Raw genomic sequence first — 20,189 nt, 5'->3', positions numbered from 1 at the left:
TATGAAAATTAACACATTCTGGAGGGACTAGAATTTGAATATAAGCTCTCTGAGGGCAGGCACCTCAACTGTCTTTTGACTTTACTTTTAAATAATTTCTGTCATCACACTGGTTTTAAACTCTTCAAGGGGGAAGGACTGGATGTAATTTGTCTTTTCAGTTGTAGCGCACATATAACATTGGAGCTCAAAAACTACTAAATGTTGTTCCCTTGTTAGTAAGACTAACTCAGCCAATACTGCTATACCTTCTACTTTTCTCTATAATTTTTTTGTTTAAATATTAACAACTAGTTGTTTTTATTTTTTTTTTTAACGTTTATTTATTTTTGAGACAGAGACAGAGCATGAACAGGGGAGGGTCAGAGAGAGGGAGACACAGAATCCGAAACAGGCTCCAGGCTGAGCTGTCAGCACAGAACCCAACGCGGGGCTCGAACTCACGGGCTGTGAGATCATGACCTGAGCCGAAGTCGGCCGCTTAACTGACTGAGCCACCCAGGCGCCCCTTTTATCTATAATTTATACTAACAGCAATGGCACACACCAAGATCTTCATAATATTCTCTATGGGTAAACATTCAGAAAACAAACCTTTAAGGTTTCTGTAGCTACTGTTTGCAGGGGTTCAATTTCTACGTTTGAATTTTAAAAGTCAAAATACGCACTTCATAGTATTATTTATTTTTCCTTACAGGAGTTTATGAATTTGTACCTTTGGAACAAGGTGATGGATTTCGGTTACAGATAAATGCTCAGAATTGTGTGCATTGTAAAACATGTGATATTAAAGATCCAAGTCAGAATATTAACTGGGTGGTACCTGAAGGCGGTGGAGGACCTGCTTACAATGGAATGTAAACTGCAACTGATTTCATTTGCAGGCACTTGTGAGAGTTTCTTTAAAATGTATGGCAAGCTAACTAAACATTTAGAAGTCAACAGGTTGTCAAACTATCTTACCACATATTACTGACCAGAATGTTCATAAAATTATCAACGAAATAAAAATTTTATACTTACACCTAAAATTGTCCCATAAAAAATTATGAATACGCCTCTTACATAAAACCTTATCAATGAGGTAGCATCTGCTTACCTCTTTAATTCTTCAGAGATTCAGTACCAATAGCAAATACACTACTGGCCTTTAATGTATATTGCACTTGTCAAATTCAAGACTTCAAGTATAAACGTATTATTATTCTAGACCAGAGATGAGCATCCAGCCCACCACTTTTCTTATGAACAGTTTTATTGGAACACAGCCATGCCCAGTGGTTTACATACTGTCTGTGGCTACAACTATAGAACTGAGTAGCTGTGACAGATGATAATGGTCCACAAAGCCTAAAATATTTACTCTCTGGCCCTCTGGATAAAGTCTGCCAACCCCTGAACATGTATATCTGTATTATATGTAAGTATAAAAATGCCAGCAAAAACCAACCACAAAGAAATACATCAAAGAATCAAGGGAAACAGTATACAAACTTAAGCTTTAATCTGTTTATCCAACAGATGTGTCTTTAGGAGATTAGAAACAGGCTGGACACCATTATTCTTTGTAACTAATGCAGAATAGCCATTAAGAAGAACCAACTTCACTGTATTTTGTAACACCGTTTTATTAAGAGTGAACCCTTTTCAGTATTCCTAAACTGTAAACAATGAGAAACTGAAGTATCAAAGGAAACACATCAGGGATCATCTATAACAGACAGAAACCTTTAAATTTTCTTATTGCCTTTATACAATCAATGCATATGTAAATAAAACTGAATTCCTTATTAGGCAAACATTTTTGCATATGCTGCCTTCTCTTTATCTTTCTGTGCCTTTATCTTTTGTTTGACTTTCAGCAATTCTGCCTGGATAGCTGTAAAATAAATATGTAAATAGGAGTTATTTCTCAAAACATCCAAAAAATGAGGATGCCCAACAAACTGATGTTTTAGTACGACAGTTAACGCCCCCGCCGTTGATAAAACTCTTCTTGTCCATAAAGTAACTGAGCTCTATTAACAGAATATTTTACTGAGGAAACATCACACAAACACAAAAACCATGAAACATAATTTTAGAAGATTGTCAATTTGAAAGAAGTGCCTTTCCTATTTTACTTTAGTAATAAGAAACTGAAGATATATTTTAATACCTAGGCCTACCATCACTATTTGTAGCAGGCATTATTTGAAAAACAAATTTTTGTGCACTAACTTTCCATAGCTTTCCTAAAACATATCCAGTAACTAGAATACTTATATTATGGCCTCATTCAGCTTAAGGAATGGTCCCAAACATTAAATTCATCATAAATACTTTATCTTTTAGTGCTGTGCTTTCAACTAGAATTATAGCAATAGGAACCAGATCTCAAATGATATGATAGAAAAATAGTATTCAGATGTGTGAAAATCAATATTCTGAAGAGAGACCAGAATGTAAGCTCCTTGAGAGCAGGGATCTTGACGTTCACTGCAGTATGGCCAATGCCTAGCCCAATAACAGACATTCTGTAATATATGTTGAACAAATAGGTCTCTAAGTGGCAAAAAATACAATGGTTTATGAAGGTGAATTCTTACAGAACAAAATGAAGTTTCACTATAAAAAGTACAAACTTACCTTTATCTTCTGGTGCTATCTCCTGAGCTTTCTTAAGATCAGCCTTTAATTGAAAAAAAAAAACATTTAAAGAAATTAGATGTATGATTTATGAAGGTGGTTGTCTAAAAAAATTAAAATTTAGAACAAAATTTTACCAAAGCTTGATCGTATTCTTTTAATCCTTGCCATCCTTGAGCTCTACGGTACAATGCTTTCGTATTTGATGGGTCTATTTCAAGAGCCTACAAAAAAATTGTAAAATTAATATTTTTATCTAAATATTAAGAATTAAATATATGTGCTAGATTTCAATTTACTGCCAGTCAGCTACAAATCAACCCTTTACTGCTCTGTGATAATGGAGTTGGATGGACCCTGTAAATACCCTCTGCCAGCTGGCACATTACATTTTGTCAGTAGAGGGCACTAAAGGGACACGGATGAGAAAAGCTGTTTTTCTTGCAGGTTCCAGTGCATTTCTCTCTTGGGCTCCTGCACTGAACTTGGTCAACAGCACTACTTGGTCAATAGGAGCTCCCTGCAGGCAACTTCCCTAAGCACTACAGGGAATCACAAGTATGGTACCCATTGAACTTCTCTGCCACCAGTAAGTCACAGCTATCCCCTCTCCAATGAAGTACGGATCTCAGCCTAAGGGCCCTTAAGAGGTGACTTTTCCTTGAGGCTCCATCCCAGCTCCATATATTTATATATGGCAGATAGATATAGATCTGCTGTTCCCATATTCTTCAGAATTCTCTTTACTAGCCAATCCCTCATTATTCCAATCTCCTCTTACATGTACTTTTATATTAAACTTTCTCTTTTCAAATTACTATATAGTTTCTATCTCCTGATTAGACCCTAAATTAACAGAGAAAAACATGAATAAAAATTTGTTACACTCTTTACTTGCAATCTATGAGTTTTTTTAAGGAGCAGTAGTTAACACTTAATAGGTCTTTGCTCTGAAACAAACATTTTAGAAATAACCTATTTTGTTTATTCACATCTTCTAAAGGTCAATACTAAGATTTTACTGCAAAAGGCATATTATCTGCCTCACAAAGGTCCAAAAGAAATCCAGAGTTGGGGCACCTGGCTGGCTCAGTCAGTGGACCATGCCACTCTTAATCTCCGGGTCAGGAGTTCAAGCTCCGCATTGGGTGTGGAGACTACTTTAAAAAAAAAAAAGAGGGGCGCCTGGGTGGCTCAGTTGGTTGAGAGACCAACTTCGGCTCAGGTCATGATCTCATGGTTTGTGAGTTCAAGCCCCGCATTGGGCTCTGTGCTGACAGCTCAGAGCCTGGAGCCTGCTTCTGGTTCTGTGTCTCCGTCTCTCTCTGACCCTCCCTCACTCATGCTCTGTCTCTCTCTGTCTCAGAAATAAACATTAAAAGGGAAAGAAGGGAAAGAAGGGAAGGGAAGGGAAGGGAAGGGAAGGGAAGGAAACCCAGAGTGAAGACCAAACTTTTCCTTGGATAAATTTTTTCCTGTTGTATGCTCCCTTCTAAATATATTAGCCCTTATTCTACCTATCCTACCAAATTAGTATCTCATTAAAAAAAAATTTTTTTTTTTCAAGTAATCTCTACACCCAGCATGGGACTCAAACTTACAACCTCAAGATCAAGAGTCACATGCTCTACCAACTGAGCTAACCAGGCACCCCAGATCTCATTTGATTTCTACTTATTCTGGGCATAACTGATTTAATTACATTGCTTAATGTGCAAAATACATAAAAATTACTGGAGATGGGTCTTTCTAAAATACACAGTTTGGAAAATTTTTCAACTATGCAATAGGAAGAATGTCATAACTGCTCGATTAAGGAGGTAATGCTGCCACCTATCTAGCTTTATCAGTCAGTATCCCTGGATGTCCCCATGAAGACAGGTGACCTTTGAGTGTCTCAGTAGTATCCATTCTCCCTATGTAAATCCTGATGACCCTAAATTGAAACTGACTCCCTCTTCAGCCAAATAAAAAGTTCCTTGAGAGTATGAGTCTTTTAACTGAAACACCTAATCTCGGGGTGCCTGGGTGGCTCGGCTGGTTAAATGTCTGACTTGGTTTTGGCTCAGGTCATGATCTCATGATTTGTGAGCTGGAGCCCAGTTCAGGCTCTGTGCTGACAGCGCAGAGTCTGCTTGACATTCTCTCTCTCTACCTCTCTCTCCCTCTCTCCCCCTCTCTCTCTCTCTCTCATATCTAAAAAAAAAAAAAAAAAACAAAAACACCCTATCTCTGTTAGGTGCTTAAAATATGCCCAATACTGTGCTAAATGTTCTTACATGTTATATAATCTTTGTAACAATTCCATAAGGCAAGTATTATTTTCATTTAATATAAAGATGTTGGGGCATCTGGGTGGCTCAGTCTGTCAAATGTCTGACTCCTGACTTCAGCTCAGGTCACGAGCTCACAGTTTGTGGGTTTGAGTCCCGCATCAGGCTCTGTGCTGACAATACGGAGCCTGCTTGAAAGCCTCTCCCTCTCTCTCCTCCCCTTCCCTTCTCATGCCATCTCTCTCTCTCTCTAAAAATAAATAAACTTTATTTTTTTTTTTTTAATTTTTTTTTCAACGTTTTTTATTTATTTTTGGGACAGAGAGAGACAGAGCATGAACGGGCGAGGGGCAGAGAGAGAGAGGGAGACACAGAATCGGAAACAGGCTCCAGGCTCCGAGCCATCAGCCCAGAGCCTGACGCGGGGCTCGAACCCACGGACCGCGAGATCGTGACCTGGCTGAAGTCGGACGCTTAACCGACTGCGCCACCCAGGCGCCCCAAAATAAATAAACTTTAAAATAAGCAAATAAATAAACAATAAAGATGTTGAAACTCTCTAAAATTAGGACTTACCCAACACAAAGTTAGTAATGGAAGTCTAACAAAAACACCCAAGTCTGACTGGCTCCACAACCCATAATCTTAATCATTCCTGGCTTTGTCTTCCAATACCTAGCACACAATAGGTGCTCAATATGTTAAAATGAATAAATGAGCTGATACTGTGCTCTGAAAAGGAAAATATCTTCATTGGTATTAAGTTACATAATGTTATAAGCTAAATGAATGGATTAACAGGAAGAACTGAAGGTCCAAAGTATTTAGAGATAAAAGAACTTTTTCATCAAGTCTCATTAGGTCCTATGTAATAAAATATATTAATGTATATAAAATTGTTTTTGTTCAAGTTGATAAATCATAAACCAACTCCTTCAAAAAGTCTGATGTCAAAGAGACTTACCTCCAAACAACTGTCAATTGCTCCCTGCCAATTTGACATCTTCAGTTTACAAGCACCAATATTCAGCACGCAGCTTAAAGCTATAGGTTGCAGCTTCAATCTGTCTGCTTTCTCAATAACAGCCTTTGAACCTTCCACGTATCTGGAGAATACATTAATAAAGTTGGCATGTAACGCCACATACAACTTAACCTGCTCCTTCAACTATGGCAAAAAGTATTATGTCACTTCTGATATAAAAAGCTCATCAAATGCTAATATTAATATTCTTAATGATCACAATTTATTTTCCTTTAGAAGATTTATTTTTATTTGTTCCAACTTTTTCCCCAAAAGTGTTCAAAGAAACCAATTTAACAACAATCCCCAAATCTAAAGATAATCATGCACAACTAACATGTCCCAATTTTTAAAACTCACAATCTCCATTATTTACGTTCCAATGTAATTATGTTTGAGCCAAGGTCCTCACTGTGGGAGAGGGTATGGAATGAGTTGACTTTGAACTGTATTTTAATACAGCTGACTTTGTTGACTTTGAACTGTTGACTTTGAACTGTATTTTAATACAATTCTTAGCTCTGCCCACGGAAGAAGGCCCAGAAATGATGAGCACACCTGGCTCTCAGAATCTGCTTTCTAAAATCAATCCCCCAATAAAAAGAGCCAGGGGTCCTTGGAGAAACTGCTAATACCAAATCAAGAAACAAGATGAACATAGAACACCTTGTGAAAGCAAGCAAGTGCTCACAGACTAATAGGAACATGTCAAACAGATACAGGAAGGGGGCTTCCACTGGACAAATTGGAACCCTTCGAACATCAAAAAGGAGAGTACAGTAACAAGCTGAACTGGAAAAAAAAAAAAAAACCCAAAAACATAGATCTACAGTGGTACTAAAAAGGGAGGCGGGGCAGAGGGAACAGGCTCTTTCAAACATTAGAATGCCAGCTATGAATGATAAATTAGAAAATCAGTTCTGTCACCATCAATGTAATAACTGATTCGGGCAAAGATCTTCAATGATGCTAACACCCACTGGATGAAAGAAGGATTAGGAGCTGGATATTTACACAATCTCACAGGATCACTTCACAAAGTACTTATTATTTACAAAAGGAAAAGGTACTTTTATGACACAAGCATCTGGCTAATGCCACTTTAACCAAATGCCAAAACTCAAAATAGGCCAAATTGACATGTGCTTTCAGGATGTGGTATCATAGGAAATATTCAACACCACCGATTTAAGTGGTCTTGGCAAAATATTTAACCTCAAAATAATCTTGAGGGAGCAAAAAAATACAGATGGTATTCCATAAAACAACTGACTTAAGACTGCACAAAATACAAATGACTTAGAAAACCTAATGTAAAATAGGAACTACCGAAGATTAAAGGAGACTAGAGACACAAAACCAAGTGAAATAATTAGGGAAATCTGCACATGGATTACATATTAGACAATATTATTGGATCAATATTATTCTGGGGGTCTTTTTCAGTGGTCCAGAAGGTTATGTGGAAGCATGTTCTTGATTCTTAGGAAATATCTGCTAAGCCATTGAAGGGGTAAATGTCATGGTATCTGTAACTTCCTTTCAAAACGATTCTACAAAAACAAATGTAGCAAAAGTTAAAAATTAGTGAAAACAGGTAAAGGTACATGAGTATTCACATACTATTCTTTCAATTTTCCTGTATTTTGAAATTTTCAAAATAAGAAGTTAAAGGAAACAAAAGAAATGCAACTATTTCAACACACCTGGTTATTATTCTACGAAGTAATTTTGCCCAAAAGACAATAAACAACTCTGAATTTCAGTTTATAATTCAAGTTACAAGTTATTAAAATTAACTTACTAAAAATATTTTATTACCTTAAAACTTTTGTATATTTTTTAATGGCCATCTCCCAATTCTGGGATTTGAAAAAAGTATTTCCAATATTTTTTAAGTCTTCTGTTATTAGTAAAATTTTATCTACCTGTATAAAAAAAATACAAATATGTTGCATTTTAGTAATTAATGTAGCTAAATGCTAGGTTCTATCATTAAGACAGACTGATACAAAGCTCAAAATTTTAGTACTATTTTTAATAAAGTTTGACTAATCTGAAAGTACTCACATCTTTTAAATCTATATCTGCATCCTCAGGGAAATCTGGATGACTGTCACCAGAGCCATCTTTTGGGAATATGCCCCAATCATCCCCTTCCTTCAATTCTCCGCATTCTGCAATAACGCACAACTGTAAAAATAATCCTAAGTTGTAGAGGTGCACTACCATATTAATGAGATTAAAAACAAGAGATCTAGGTTTAGAAGCTATACAGGTATAAGTTATGTGCAACACTGTCCATGTCACTTCTAAAATGACAGATTGACAGAAGTCTCATCTATCTGCTCTGATTACAATAATGCCCTTTATATACATTCCACTATACAATACAATGTCACTATTTTATGAAAGTGTTTTACTGCTATTTAGCGGCTCAGTATACAGAGAATAGTTGAAAATGTTATCATTTTCTATATAATTTTCTTTCGGTGAGGCATGTCCTTTCAAGTTTACTACTGTTTCCGTCATACAATGAGAAACAACAGTCTATCTCCTCTAAGTATTTCAGTTTCCAGTTCCCACACACAACCCTGCCAACTAGGTTAGGTAGTATTCTGGCCACTGTGATTCAAGGACATGTAAAATACGAGGTTCTTTACAGAGTTATATAATCTAGTCTAAACCCTCAAGTAATTTATACAGGATGAGGAAACATGACAAGAAAACTTAAATAACAAGATCAAGGCCAAACCACCAGTTAAATGGCAGAGTCTAGACAGGATTCTTGGTTTCCTGTCCTCTTCCTACTATGTACTACTGCACATACTGATTCAAAGTTTTGCAGGTATAGAAAGAGTTAAGAAACGTACAAAAAAAATCACCAAAATTGAAGTTGAAATAAAAATCTCCTTATAAACTACCCTAATCTCATCTTTCCCACTGTAGAAAAGTTTAAAAAAAAAGTGGCAGTCCAAGCTTCAATACCAAAAGTCATCCTAACATTCTCCCAACTAATAATCACCTGACCCTTTTACTTATGTTTAAGGCAGTAATTAAGATAACAAGTATATCTCACTATAACTTTTTACTTACTTTGGCAGGTTTTTCACCTTTCACTTCTACATTTTCCAGTATTCTTGCCACACCCATTCCTTTAATTACTTGACCAAATACCACATGTTTCCCATCCAAATGAGGAGTCGGAACTGTTGTGATAAAGAACTGAGAACCATTTGTATTGCAGCCTGCGTTTGCCATGCTCAATAAACCTTCCTGGTCATGCTGTAGAAATAAAAATCATTAAAAGAAAACCAAGGTTAGTGGTCCTAGTCTGAATCATTCTTTCACTGACCATTCACATAAAACTAGGGCAGGCTTTAATGTTACTCAGAGCAAACAATGTAATTTTATTTTGTATAAATTGCAACCTTTAATCCACAAACATGGGGCACTTAATCACTTTTTAGACCTTAAGAAAAGTTTATGAAACCAAATAAAATAATGAAAACGGGCGGGGGGGGGGGGCAGGTGTTTCTAAACAGGCCATTTTGAGAACATGTTTGTATCTTCCATAATGCAGCATCTTCATCTTAGATGCTGCATTATGGAAATCTAATGATTGTACTCTGCCCTCTTTTCATAAAGAATGCTCTCTCTTCTGAGAACAGGGAACAGTCTGAGAACAGGGAACAGTCTGAGAACAGGAAACAGTCTTCCCATTTTTATGAGCCTACACTTTGATTCCTCCTTTACACATCAATAAACTCGGAACAGTGATGGGACATTCAATTTAGACAGGACATTCGTTAGGTACTTTCCTAATCTCAGAAGAATCCAAACAGGGGCACCAGGGTGGCTCAGGTGGCTAAGCATCCAACTCTTGATTTTGGCTCACATCATGATCTTACAGTTTGTGGGATCTAGCCCCAGGTCAGCTCTGTGCCGGCAGCGTGGAGTCTGCTTGAGATTCTCTCCCCTCTCTCTGCCCTGACCCCATGCACGCGCACGCATGCGCGCGCACACACACACACAAACACACGCACGCGTGCTCTCAAAATAAATACATAAATAGAACTTAAAAAAAAAAAAATACAAACGTTATGGCTTTCACTCCAGGTGAATCTTCAGAGAACCATTCCAGAGAATGACCTAAACAAACTGCTGCATACATCTCAAAATCAAATTTCTACTTGGCATCAACCTATTCAAAGATTCTATGAAACTCAATGTCTTCATCTTTCCACTTTATCCTTAGGCTTTCTAAATTTTTGTCGGGTCATGCACTGTCCTCTGTTAGTCTTCCCACCAAAATTGCCTTTTACCCCTGCAACCCAAAAACTTCAGCTTTCAAGGTTACCAAGTTTGTAGAAGGCACAAACCATCATTTCAATAGGCCCCCTTTCTTTTGATCAAAGTGATCACATAATCTTAGTTTTCATTCTTCAGGTAGCTTCTCTTTTTTCCATTCCCAAAGTTTGGTGCTTTTCCCACAATATCAAATAGAATATTAACTTTATTTTCTTAGCTTTCTATTGCCTTTGTCTTTCCTCACTCATATCCTTCAAACTGGCATCTATGTTTTAGTTCCTGTCTAACCAAGTCTTGGCCACCCTGCAAGGCCCAGTTTAGTAAAAGGCGAAAGATTTATGCGATTTGAAGAGAAACCAGAGCATGCAAGGCCCAGTTTAAGTACCCATTCCTCTTCAATGTCTCCCCTAATAATTTAGAATATGTAAATCATACCTGTCTCCTAGAATATATAAAGTCTCAATCAATTTAGCATTAATTTGCATATTATTTATTCTCCAGTTGTCCCATGTGTTTTAATCTGGTCTTCCTGGTAAGATCTTAAATTATCACCAAAGCCATTCATTTTTATAAACCCTCTGGTGCCAGTGACAGTACTAAATACATACAATTGCTGCCAATGAATACTGTTTAAAAGACTGATGACAATTTCTTTTCAAATTATCCTAATTACCTTGCTCATATTCCTCATTTCCAAAGATATTACTTTACTTTTGTACTTACGTGTCCCTTCTTACAACTTGAATGATGCAATATACCCCAATTACATCTTGGGAAAATGAAGATAAGAAGGCACAGGCACCACTAATGTCCTTTAGGAGCTTGGACATTAACCATATCCATTACTTTGCAAATCCCCTGACATCCTGGATATTAGCCATGGTTTTGTTGCTCTTCAAATTCAAGCATAAAGATGCACAAGTTACCATCCTTCTGATAATGAGAACATTTTTCCTGGAAACAATTCTGCCATATGGTGGCCACTCTTAAAAACTCATTGGCTTGGGGCACCTGGGTGGCGCAGTCGGTTAAGCGTCCGACTTCAGCCAGGTCACGATCTCGCGGTCCGTGAGTTCGAGCCCCGCGTCAGGCTCTGGGCTGATGGCTCAGAGCCTGGAGCCTGTTTCCGATTCTGTGTCTCCCTCTCTCTCTGCCCCTCCCCCGTTCATGCTCTGTCTCTCTCTGTCCCAAAAATAAATTAAAAAAAACGTTGAAAAAGGAAAAAAAAAATTTTTGAAAAAAATAAATAAATAAAAAATAAAAACTCATTGGCTTTACTGAAGTATGTAAACCTGGATCTCACAAGCATAACCATTGTATTTTTGCCAAATAAAATTAGTGGATCAAATTTTTCTATATTAAAAATAGTAAATATATATTAAATATATATTTACAAATATGATACCTTCTACAAGAAAAGGAGAATCTAAGCACACGTTGAAACATTTATTGGTTCTTAGTCCAACAAGTATCCCAGACATCTAATAACCCTTACTATTAGCAATAAACATTCCCTTTTGTCCACTTTACCTTATAATAGAAATTTTCATCTTCAAATTTTTCACCATAAATACTTTCTCCGCCTGTCCCATTTTGATTTGAGAAGTCTCCACCCTGAATCATAAATTTCTTAATAACTACAAAAAAGGAAAACAGCTATTAGAAACTAAAATATGGATGACTATAGTAATGTTAACTAATGAACATGTAGTAAGAAAGATGAACTTCCTAAAACATGACTCTAGTCTTAGCACTCTCCTATCTTTCCCCACCCATCCCCACAACTCCAAACTCTTAAAAGACTTTTCAGTCTGAGTCCAAACTACTTTTACTGCCTGCTCACTCACTAATACTCAAAGAATTAGTTCAAATGGCACCTCCTTGTGAAACTGTCAGAGACCCCCAAGTTGGATCTCATCAATTTCCCTCCCACAGCAGCTTGATTCTACCTTTACAACACATATTGTAATGATCTGTCTCTTCTAGGAAACAATTTCTTAAGTACAGCAACTGCTTTTCACCATGCACATGGCTAGGCACGTTACTCATTAAAGTCTACTAAATAAGATCAATTATTCTGAGATTTGTTACACGAGAATGGAAGTACTTTAGCAAGTATTAGCACTTGGTGTCAAAGGTTCCCAAGACCACCTCCATGTTCAGACATTTTCTAGGATTCATGGGCCTCAGCATTTGGTTGCATTACAGTAATGTAATAAAGATACACAACTAGATGATAAAAGAAAAAGATAATAAACAGAGTCTGGAGGAATCCATGTGTTTCCTTACACTCTCTCGCTTCTATGAGAGGTCATATAGCACATTCTTCCCCCAGCAAAAAAACAAATGCAGCAACATGTGCACAATGTTGTTGCCCATTACAGACTCATCCAGGGTTTTCATCAGGGCTGATCATGCAGTTACTCTCTACCTAGCCATGTACCAAAATTTCAGACTCTCAAAAGGAAATCAGATGTTCAGCATAAATCAAAGTGTGTGTACAAACAATCTGGGCACAGTAAACCATCATTATGATTCAGGGAATCGTTCAAATGCCAAATTCCTAAACTCCAGCTAATGGCCATCCTGCAAGCAAACCTTTCTAAGGAAAGCAGTCTCAGGCCTCCTACATCAACTCTCTTCTGAATACTACATTCTATTAGTATATTTTAGTATTTTATTAAACATAAATGTAAAACATTTAAATATTTTATAATCAACATTAATTTTTTCTTAATCAAGTTTCTTTTAAAAATACTACTCATGGGGCGCCTGGGTGGCGCAATCGGTTAAGCGTCCGACTTCAGCCAGGTCACAATCTCGCGGTCCGTGAGTTCGAGCCCCGCGTCAGGCTCTGGGCTGATGGTTCGGAGCCTGGAGCCTGTTTCCGATTCTGTGTCTCCCTCTCTCTCTGCCCCTCCCCCGTTCATGCTCTGTCTCTCTCTGTCCCAAAAATAAATAAAAATGTTGAAAAAAAATTTTTTTTAAAAATAAATAAAAATACTACTCATGATTATGCTTTAACTTATTTATTCATTAAGCAAATATTTATTGAGTGCCTATTTAATAACTATACTGTATGCTGAAGACAAAACGATGAAAAGATTTAGTTCCTGAATTCATGGAACCTAGAGCCTATTAGTGAACCATCAAATAATCACTAAACAAAGGGTGACAGGCATTGTGAAGTGTCATCTTTTAATTAAAATAATACCAAGACACTGAATCTTTCAATCAGCTACAGCCTTCCCAAGCAATCCTGTCCAGTACTAGGTATAACTTTTCTGTCATCGGTCAAGCTAAAGTCTGCTTCTTGGGGCGTGTGGATGGCTCCATCGGTCAAACATCCAACTCTTGATCTAGCTTAGGTCGTGATCTCAGTTTGTGAGTGTAGCTGTAGGCGCAGAGCCTGTTTGGGATTCTGGGACTCTCAGTCTCTCTCTCTATGCCCCTCTCCCGCTTGTGCTGCACACACACATGCACTCTCTATCTCTCAAAATAAATAAGTGAACTTTAAGAAAAAAAAAAAATAAAGTCTATTTCTTTATCATAGCACACCCTTTTTTCTCAATCTAATCCCACTGGTGTGAAGAGCCAGATGTCTGGTGAAGCTAAGGCATTCCATTTCTAAGTAAACCTTAGCACCCTCTCAGAATTCCACTTTCACAGCCCAACCTTTATGAAATTGAGCTACTGCCTCAGATGTCAAAGCATCCTCCTGAAACCAGCAGTAATTTTTAACTTTCACTCTTTATCACTTGGTATTTTCTTCCCTAATGCCTACAGAATTATTTACGAGAATCAGATTCAAGGGGCACCTGGGTAGTCCAGTTGGTTAAGCGTCCAACTCTTGGTTTCGGCTCAGGTCAGGAACCATCCCACTGTTTGGGAGTTCGAGTCCCACATCAGGCTTTGTGCTGATATAGCCTGCTTGAGATTTTCTGTCTCCCTCTCTCTGCTTTCCCCACGTGCGCGCGCACACACACACTCACTCTCTCTCACACACACACACACTCTCTCTCTCTCTCTCTCAAAAATAAGCGTTAAAAAAAAAGAATCAGATTCAAATTTTTACACATACTTCGATGGAAAGGACATCCTTTGAAATGGAGAGGTTTCCCAGTGGTAGGTCCAATGCCTTTTTCTCCTGTACACAATGCACGAAAATTTTCTGCAGTTTTCGGTACAATATCTGCAAACAATTCTAAGACAATTCGACCAACTAAAATAAAAAATGAAATCATGTCAGTATGCAAACAACCAAATATGCAAATGATAAAAGGGGAGCTGGTAAAATTCTAGTGACTAAAATACCAAGTTCTCTTTTTGGTCATTTTTCTAACATTCAAATTTACTCTAATGTTAAGTGTCATGTATCTTAATGAATCTGAAGCAATTACTTTTCTACATCTTAACAAAGGATCATAAATACAGTAGCCAGAAGATTAACACCATATAAGGGACACTATGAAGTGCAAATGGTTTTAAATTCTGAGTCATTTCTTCTAACTTGTACTCAGAAATTATAACCACCAAGTAACCAAGAGGAGAAAATTAAATATCCTTTGAGTGGTCAGGTTGGCTGAATTTTAAGTATAGCTGTAGCCTCTGTGTTCTATGGAATCTGCCTAATGCAGCCGCTCAAGCAAAAATGTGAAGTTGTTCCCATTTTAGACAACTCCTAAGGCAGGTAAAATAAACCTCGCGCTAATTTCAAAACAAAATGTACATGTGCGGCCATAATCATCCACGGGGTCCCTAAATCCTGATGTGTCCGTTAGTATTTGCGTTAACACAGCCTAGCCCCACAAACCTAACCCGTTCTACAAGAGCAATTCAGTTACAAATCCATAAGCTAATTCACAAGACCCTAGGAGCTTCCGAGCCGCTGACGTAGCCTAGGCAACCACATTGCTACACTGAGCTCCTTTTTCCCAATGCCAAAACAGAAAATATTCACCAACCTGACGGTACCTCTAAGTTAAAAATAGGTAATAAGAAAAACCAACAAACAAAAGTCGCTCTATTTATAAACCATATGGCAGCTGCTGATATGTATCTCGCGTGGCAAAAAGACATGGCGTGACCGGAACTCAACAAACGCCTATCACAGTTTTCTGCATGTCCCACTACATACATAAAACAACCTTATTTCATGCCTGCTTGATGCAAGGTGGCGAGGAAGTACAACCAAATCAGGAGAGACAAACTAAAGGTCGCCACAATCCCCAAACCAGAAATTTCCAGAAACTTCCGCGCGACCGATGGTATTGGTACAAGGGCGCGGACTCCACCCAGCCTTGGAAATCAGTATTTGTTCCAACAGTCCAGTCTAGGGAGCCATCCCCTTCGCATCACAGTGCAGCCCCTGGCCCGAACCGCACGCCACCCTCGGAGTCGCCCAAATCCTGGTAAGTCCAGCTTCCTCGGTATCAGACTCTGCTCACCTCGCTCCCCTCCGATGTCCACGTCAAAGAAGACTCGGGGGTTACTGGGGTTGGAGGGCTTAGTCTGGGGGGACGGGTGAGACATACTGAATTGCAGATGCGCTTGGAAGCGAACTCAGACAATCTCGTGGACGCCCAGCACCTTCGACCCCAAAGCTACTTTCTCCGCGACGATCTGTCGGCGGCGCTGACGAGCTACTTCCGGCGTGAGGTCGGGAAGCCGCGCCCTGACTTCCGGCGCCTCCTCCCGGCGTCGTTTCCGCGCGCTGGAGCTCGTGCGCGTTCTCTGTAGTTCTCTGCCCTGTGCTTTCTTGCTTTTCGCGTAGTGAATTTGCATCCCCGATCGTTTTTATTGTTTTCGCACGTGTTTCATCGCTTTTCCTACCACGGTAGTGTAAAAGAGCTTTGGAGACCGTCCTCTCCATCCCAGCCTCAGTCCGCCGCTAACGGATGAGTGACTGCTTCTCTGAAACTCATTTTGCTTGTCTGGAAAATGGGACAAAATGCTCACCTTGGGGGGTCGTTTTGAGGATTGAAACGTAAATTGCTTAGCACAATGCCTAACACAGGCTGGTGGTAGCTAATCAAGAGTGGCCATGTTATTACTGCCTTTTTGTTAGAAGTTACTCTTAATATTAACATTTTTACTGATGACTGTGAAGCTGAACGTCCAGAAAAGAGCCGTTTCGTTCCCTGATAAAACTGTGTTATAGTCCAGTTTCCCCTTATGGGAATTTGTGTAAAGATTTTACCTAGTCATAGGAACGTAGACTCACCTCTGATCAAGCCTAATTTTAGAGAGAACTGGTATGTTCTTTAGCACTTTGTGACATTCCAGTTGTTCATTATTTCATCTATCCTCTCCCATTAGAATTACTCTGCCAGGACAAGAATTTAGTTTTGTTCATTGCTTTATCCAGAGCACTTCTAACAGTGTCCAGCAGGTAGTAGGTGCTCAATAAATTGTTTTGAATGAATGAATGAGTTATACAGAATGCTAACAAGAAATTTTATTTCCATGTGTCTTTGTGTATGCTTTGAGAAGATTATCAGTGCTTCCTGCTGACCCTTTCAAATTCCAGCACATTAAAACTAATGTAAAATTTTAATTCCTTACCAGTTGACATCCTTGAATTCCATGGTGTTGATTCTTTGTGGTTCCCTGAGGGTCAAGTAAGCTCAGCACACAACTCATGAGTCCTTTGATGAATATGAATTAAAATAAATTGTTCTCTAATCCATTCTCATTTACAGGCTGCAAATGGCAATTTACAGTTTGTCTCACAAATATCAAAACATAAATTCACATTAAAAGTTTTCTACTCCTCTAGCTTAAAGATAGCCTTTAGCTTATTATTCTGAGAATTGTCACTTTTACACCGTAACCTCCTAACCATTATTATCATTATGAATATCATTGTGATTAACTACTTGGGATAGTTAAGCACTTCTGTGCCATCAGGCTTCGGGGTTCAAATTCAATCACTAATTAACTTGTGACTTTGACAAGTTACTTAACCTCTGTGTGCTTCAGTTCCCTCATTGGTAAATTAGGATAATGATAGGTATCTCTTAAGTTGTTTTTTTGTTTTGTTTTGTTTTTAAGCTCTACACCCGGCATGGGGCTTGAACTTGGCAGCCCCAAGATCAAGTGTCGCATGCTCTACCGTCAGCCATCCAGGTGCCCTTTCTTAAGGTTTTTATGAGGATTAGGTGAAGAATTATTTAGATGTTTTAGTATCAGAAACATAGTACTCAACAGGTATAAGCAATTATTAATTATAAATAGCTAATACCTTATTAAAATAATAACATACTTCAAAATGAAAGTTCAAACTGCAAAGGTGCTTTGAGGATACCTCTGCATTCTCAGAAGATATAACGTGATTCTTCCTGTTCTACAAGTTTCTGAGTGTAAAAGACTAAATGTTACTCTCACTGTGTCTAGATTTTTCACAGGAAAGTAGCAGCTTTATATAAACTGTCACATTCCTATAACAAACTTGGGTAACAGAATCATACCTTTCAAAACCACTCCAATACTGATCTCTAGTGAAAAGATAAATCCTTCTAGAAGACAACCTGTCCCATTGTCCGCTTAACTGAAACCGCTTCAGAGTTCTGAAGTCTTGCCTGTGTGCAGAAACAAAGAGCAAGCGGCATGTACTATTTCTTAGGGCTAAGAACATAATTTCATTGGAATAGAGGGATGAGTATTTGTCTAAGAGCTCTATTATTATTTCTGTCTGTTCCTCATAAGTGTGGTAGGATAATATTTATAGATCATACCCCCCATGCAGTATTCTCCTTTCCAATCTCTTTGCCCCTTACTCCACCCAAACAAACAGCTGGGCTCTGTACTCGTTGCTTTAGGAGAAATATGTGACAGCAAAGAAAACAGAGGGTAAACCAGTTTTCCTGGCTTTGGAGTTCTAAAAGTTTTGGCTTTACAGGAACAAAAAAGACTCCCGGCATAGCAAGAGATTTGGACAAAACATCTTTTGTAAGAGCATGGCTTTCCACTTGCAAAAAAAATAATAGTAGTAGTAAAACTCAAATAAACTCATCCCCTATCCTGGAGACTGGGGGGTTGTGGGTGGTAGAGAAGAGAGTAAGAAGGGAGGCAATGGTGGTGCAGATTTCCATTGTCTCAGAGATGAGAAGTCTCTGAACCATCTTCCCCAGTCACATCCCTGGGAAATCCAGCAAACCTCCATAGATGGGTTTATGAGATCTGAGAGCAGAGCAAATATGTGCCTGGATTCCTGAATACAGCCTCAGGAAGGCAGCAAGCCCCAGGGAGAATATGGATTGCCCCAAAACTGGCTCCAACACTAGACATTATCAAGTTTAGATCCAGTCCCAAGAGGAGAAAGTAAGATACCAGAAATTGGCAAAGATTATGGCATTATCAACCCTTTGGAATAGACCATTCAAAATTGAACTTAAGGTAAGTAATAGAAAAAAAACTTGTGTTTCACACATCTGAGTTCATACCTTTATGTGGGCATAGACTGTGGATCATTGAGATCCCAACTAGGAGCCAGACAAGTTTGAAATAACACCCAACCCCTTTATCAAAAGTAAGATGTCAGAAAGGACACCAGAGTTTGGGAAGAAAGTTTCAGGATCCTGTCTGTTGAAAGTCAGGCTCTGACAGCAAAACTGAACTCCAAGAGGCTAATCTGCAACTCCTTAAGGAGACTAAATGATTCTGCTTCTAAAGGAGACATTGGTGTTGATGAGATACTAACTTGTAGGAGAGAGTCCTAACCGAGAATCTCTACCCTGACAGATCAGAATGGAAAAGCAACTCTCAAAGCTCTGCCTGCTAAAATTTATGAGTAAGAATAATTGTAATTTTTCTGAGCTGGAACATTGAACCCAAGGAAGACAGCAGATGCCACCAGGGGACAGTAGAGTCTCTGCCACCAGCAGAAATCATCCCACAGATGGAAATAGTGCAGTGGACTTTGCGCCTGAGAACTCCTAAAAAGATAAGAATCATCTAGGAGCTGGAAGTGATGTGATCAAAAAAGGATATTGAATATTAATTTAGAGTTTACATGTATTCTTTTTCTGAGGAGTAATAATAAGATTAATTTTGGGGGCGCCTGGGTGGCGCAGTCGGTTAAGCGTCCGACTTCAGCCAGGTCACGATCTCGCGGTTCCTGAGTTCGAGCCACGCATCAGGCTCTGGGCTGATGGCTCGGAGCCTGGAGCCTGTTTCCGATTCTGTGTCTCTCTCTCTCTCTCTGCCCCTCCCCCGTTCATGCTCTGTCTCTCTCTGTCCCAAAAATAAATAAAAAATGTTGAAAAAAATTAAAAAAAAAAAAGGATTAATTTTAACTGTTTTCAGTTGTGAGATGCGTATTTATCTAATAGAACAAAATTAATGATACAATGATTTAACAAAACCATTGTTCAAATCCTTAATATTCATGGAGCTCCTGGGTGACTCAGTCGGTTAAGTGTCCATTTTAGGCTCAGGTCATGATCTTGTGGTTCATGAGTTCGATCCCCGCACCGACCGGGCTCTGCGCCATCAGTGGGATTCTGTCTACATCTCTCTGCCCTTCTCCTGCTCTTGCACTCGCTCTCTCTCTCTCTCTCTCTCTCTCTCTCAAATAAGTAAACTTTTAAAAAATCTTTAATATTCCTTTCCTCCAAGGGAAAAAAAATTAGCTTAATCTAAAAGTACATCCTTAAAATGGATTTTATTATGACTATCACAAACACAAATAATAATAACTAGGCCCTATTGATCATTGCTATGTGCCAGGCTCTCTGCGAAGTGCTTTATATGCTTCATGTTAGTTAATCCTCAAAATAACTCTGTGTCAGAGGTAGTAGTCTTACTATCCTATTTTATTTATCAGACAGATAAGTGCTGAAGAGGTTAAGAAAGTTGCTTGATATGATTCCAAAGCCACTTTCCTATGTGCTAGAAAGATAGAACCTGATGATCTATCTTTAAATATATAAGACTTAGATATTGTGTAAGAA

General features: G+C 38.5%; 2 protein-coding genes across 2 annotated transcripts in view; one reads left to right on the top strand and one right to left on the bottom strand.

Annotated features, from left to right (window-relative positions):
- The window catches only part of ETFDH (electron transfer flavoprotein dehydrogenase), a 33,929-nt gene extending 31,165 nt beyond the window's left edge, over positions 1-2,764 (top strand). The window contains exon 13 of the mRNA XM_040471545.1: positions 698-2,764. Coding sequence (XP_040327479.1) covers positions 698-861 — 164 coding nt within the window. The 3' untranslated portion in view covers positions 862-2,764. The remainder of the gene's footprint in view (positions 1-697) is intronic.
- On the bottom strand, positions 1,609-15,875 carry PPID (peptidylprolyl isomerase D). The gene is made up of 10 exons (XM_040471546.1): positions 15,684-15,875; positions 14,318-14,458; positions 11,767-11,873; positions 9,022-9,210; positions 7,996-8,118; positions 7,747-7,853; positions 5,866-6,007; positions 2,766-2,852; positions 2,629-2,671; positions 1,609-1,879 (listed from the first exon to the last, which is right to left on the bottom strand). Exons 1-10 carry the CDS (start codon positions 15,766-15,768, stop codon positions 1,791-1,793), a joined length of 1,113 nt encoding a protein of 370 aa, XP_040327480.1. The 5' UTR covers positions 15,769-15,875; the 3' UTR covers positions 1,609-1,790.
- Positions 15,876-20,189: the final 4,314 nt, after the last annotated feature.

This window comes from Herpailurus yagouaroundi, unplaced genomic scaffold, assembly GCF_014898765.1.
Source record: "Herpailurus yagouaroundi ecotype Mexico unplaced genomic scaffold, PumYag 28, whole genome shotgun sequence".
Taxonomy (NCBI): domain Eukaryota; kingdom Metazoa; phylum Chordata; class Mammalia; order Carnivora; family Felidae; genus Herpailurus; species Herpailurus yagouaroundi.
Note: the sequence above shows the minus strand (reverse complement) of the source record. Positions and strands in the feature narration are given on the sequence as shown.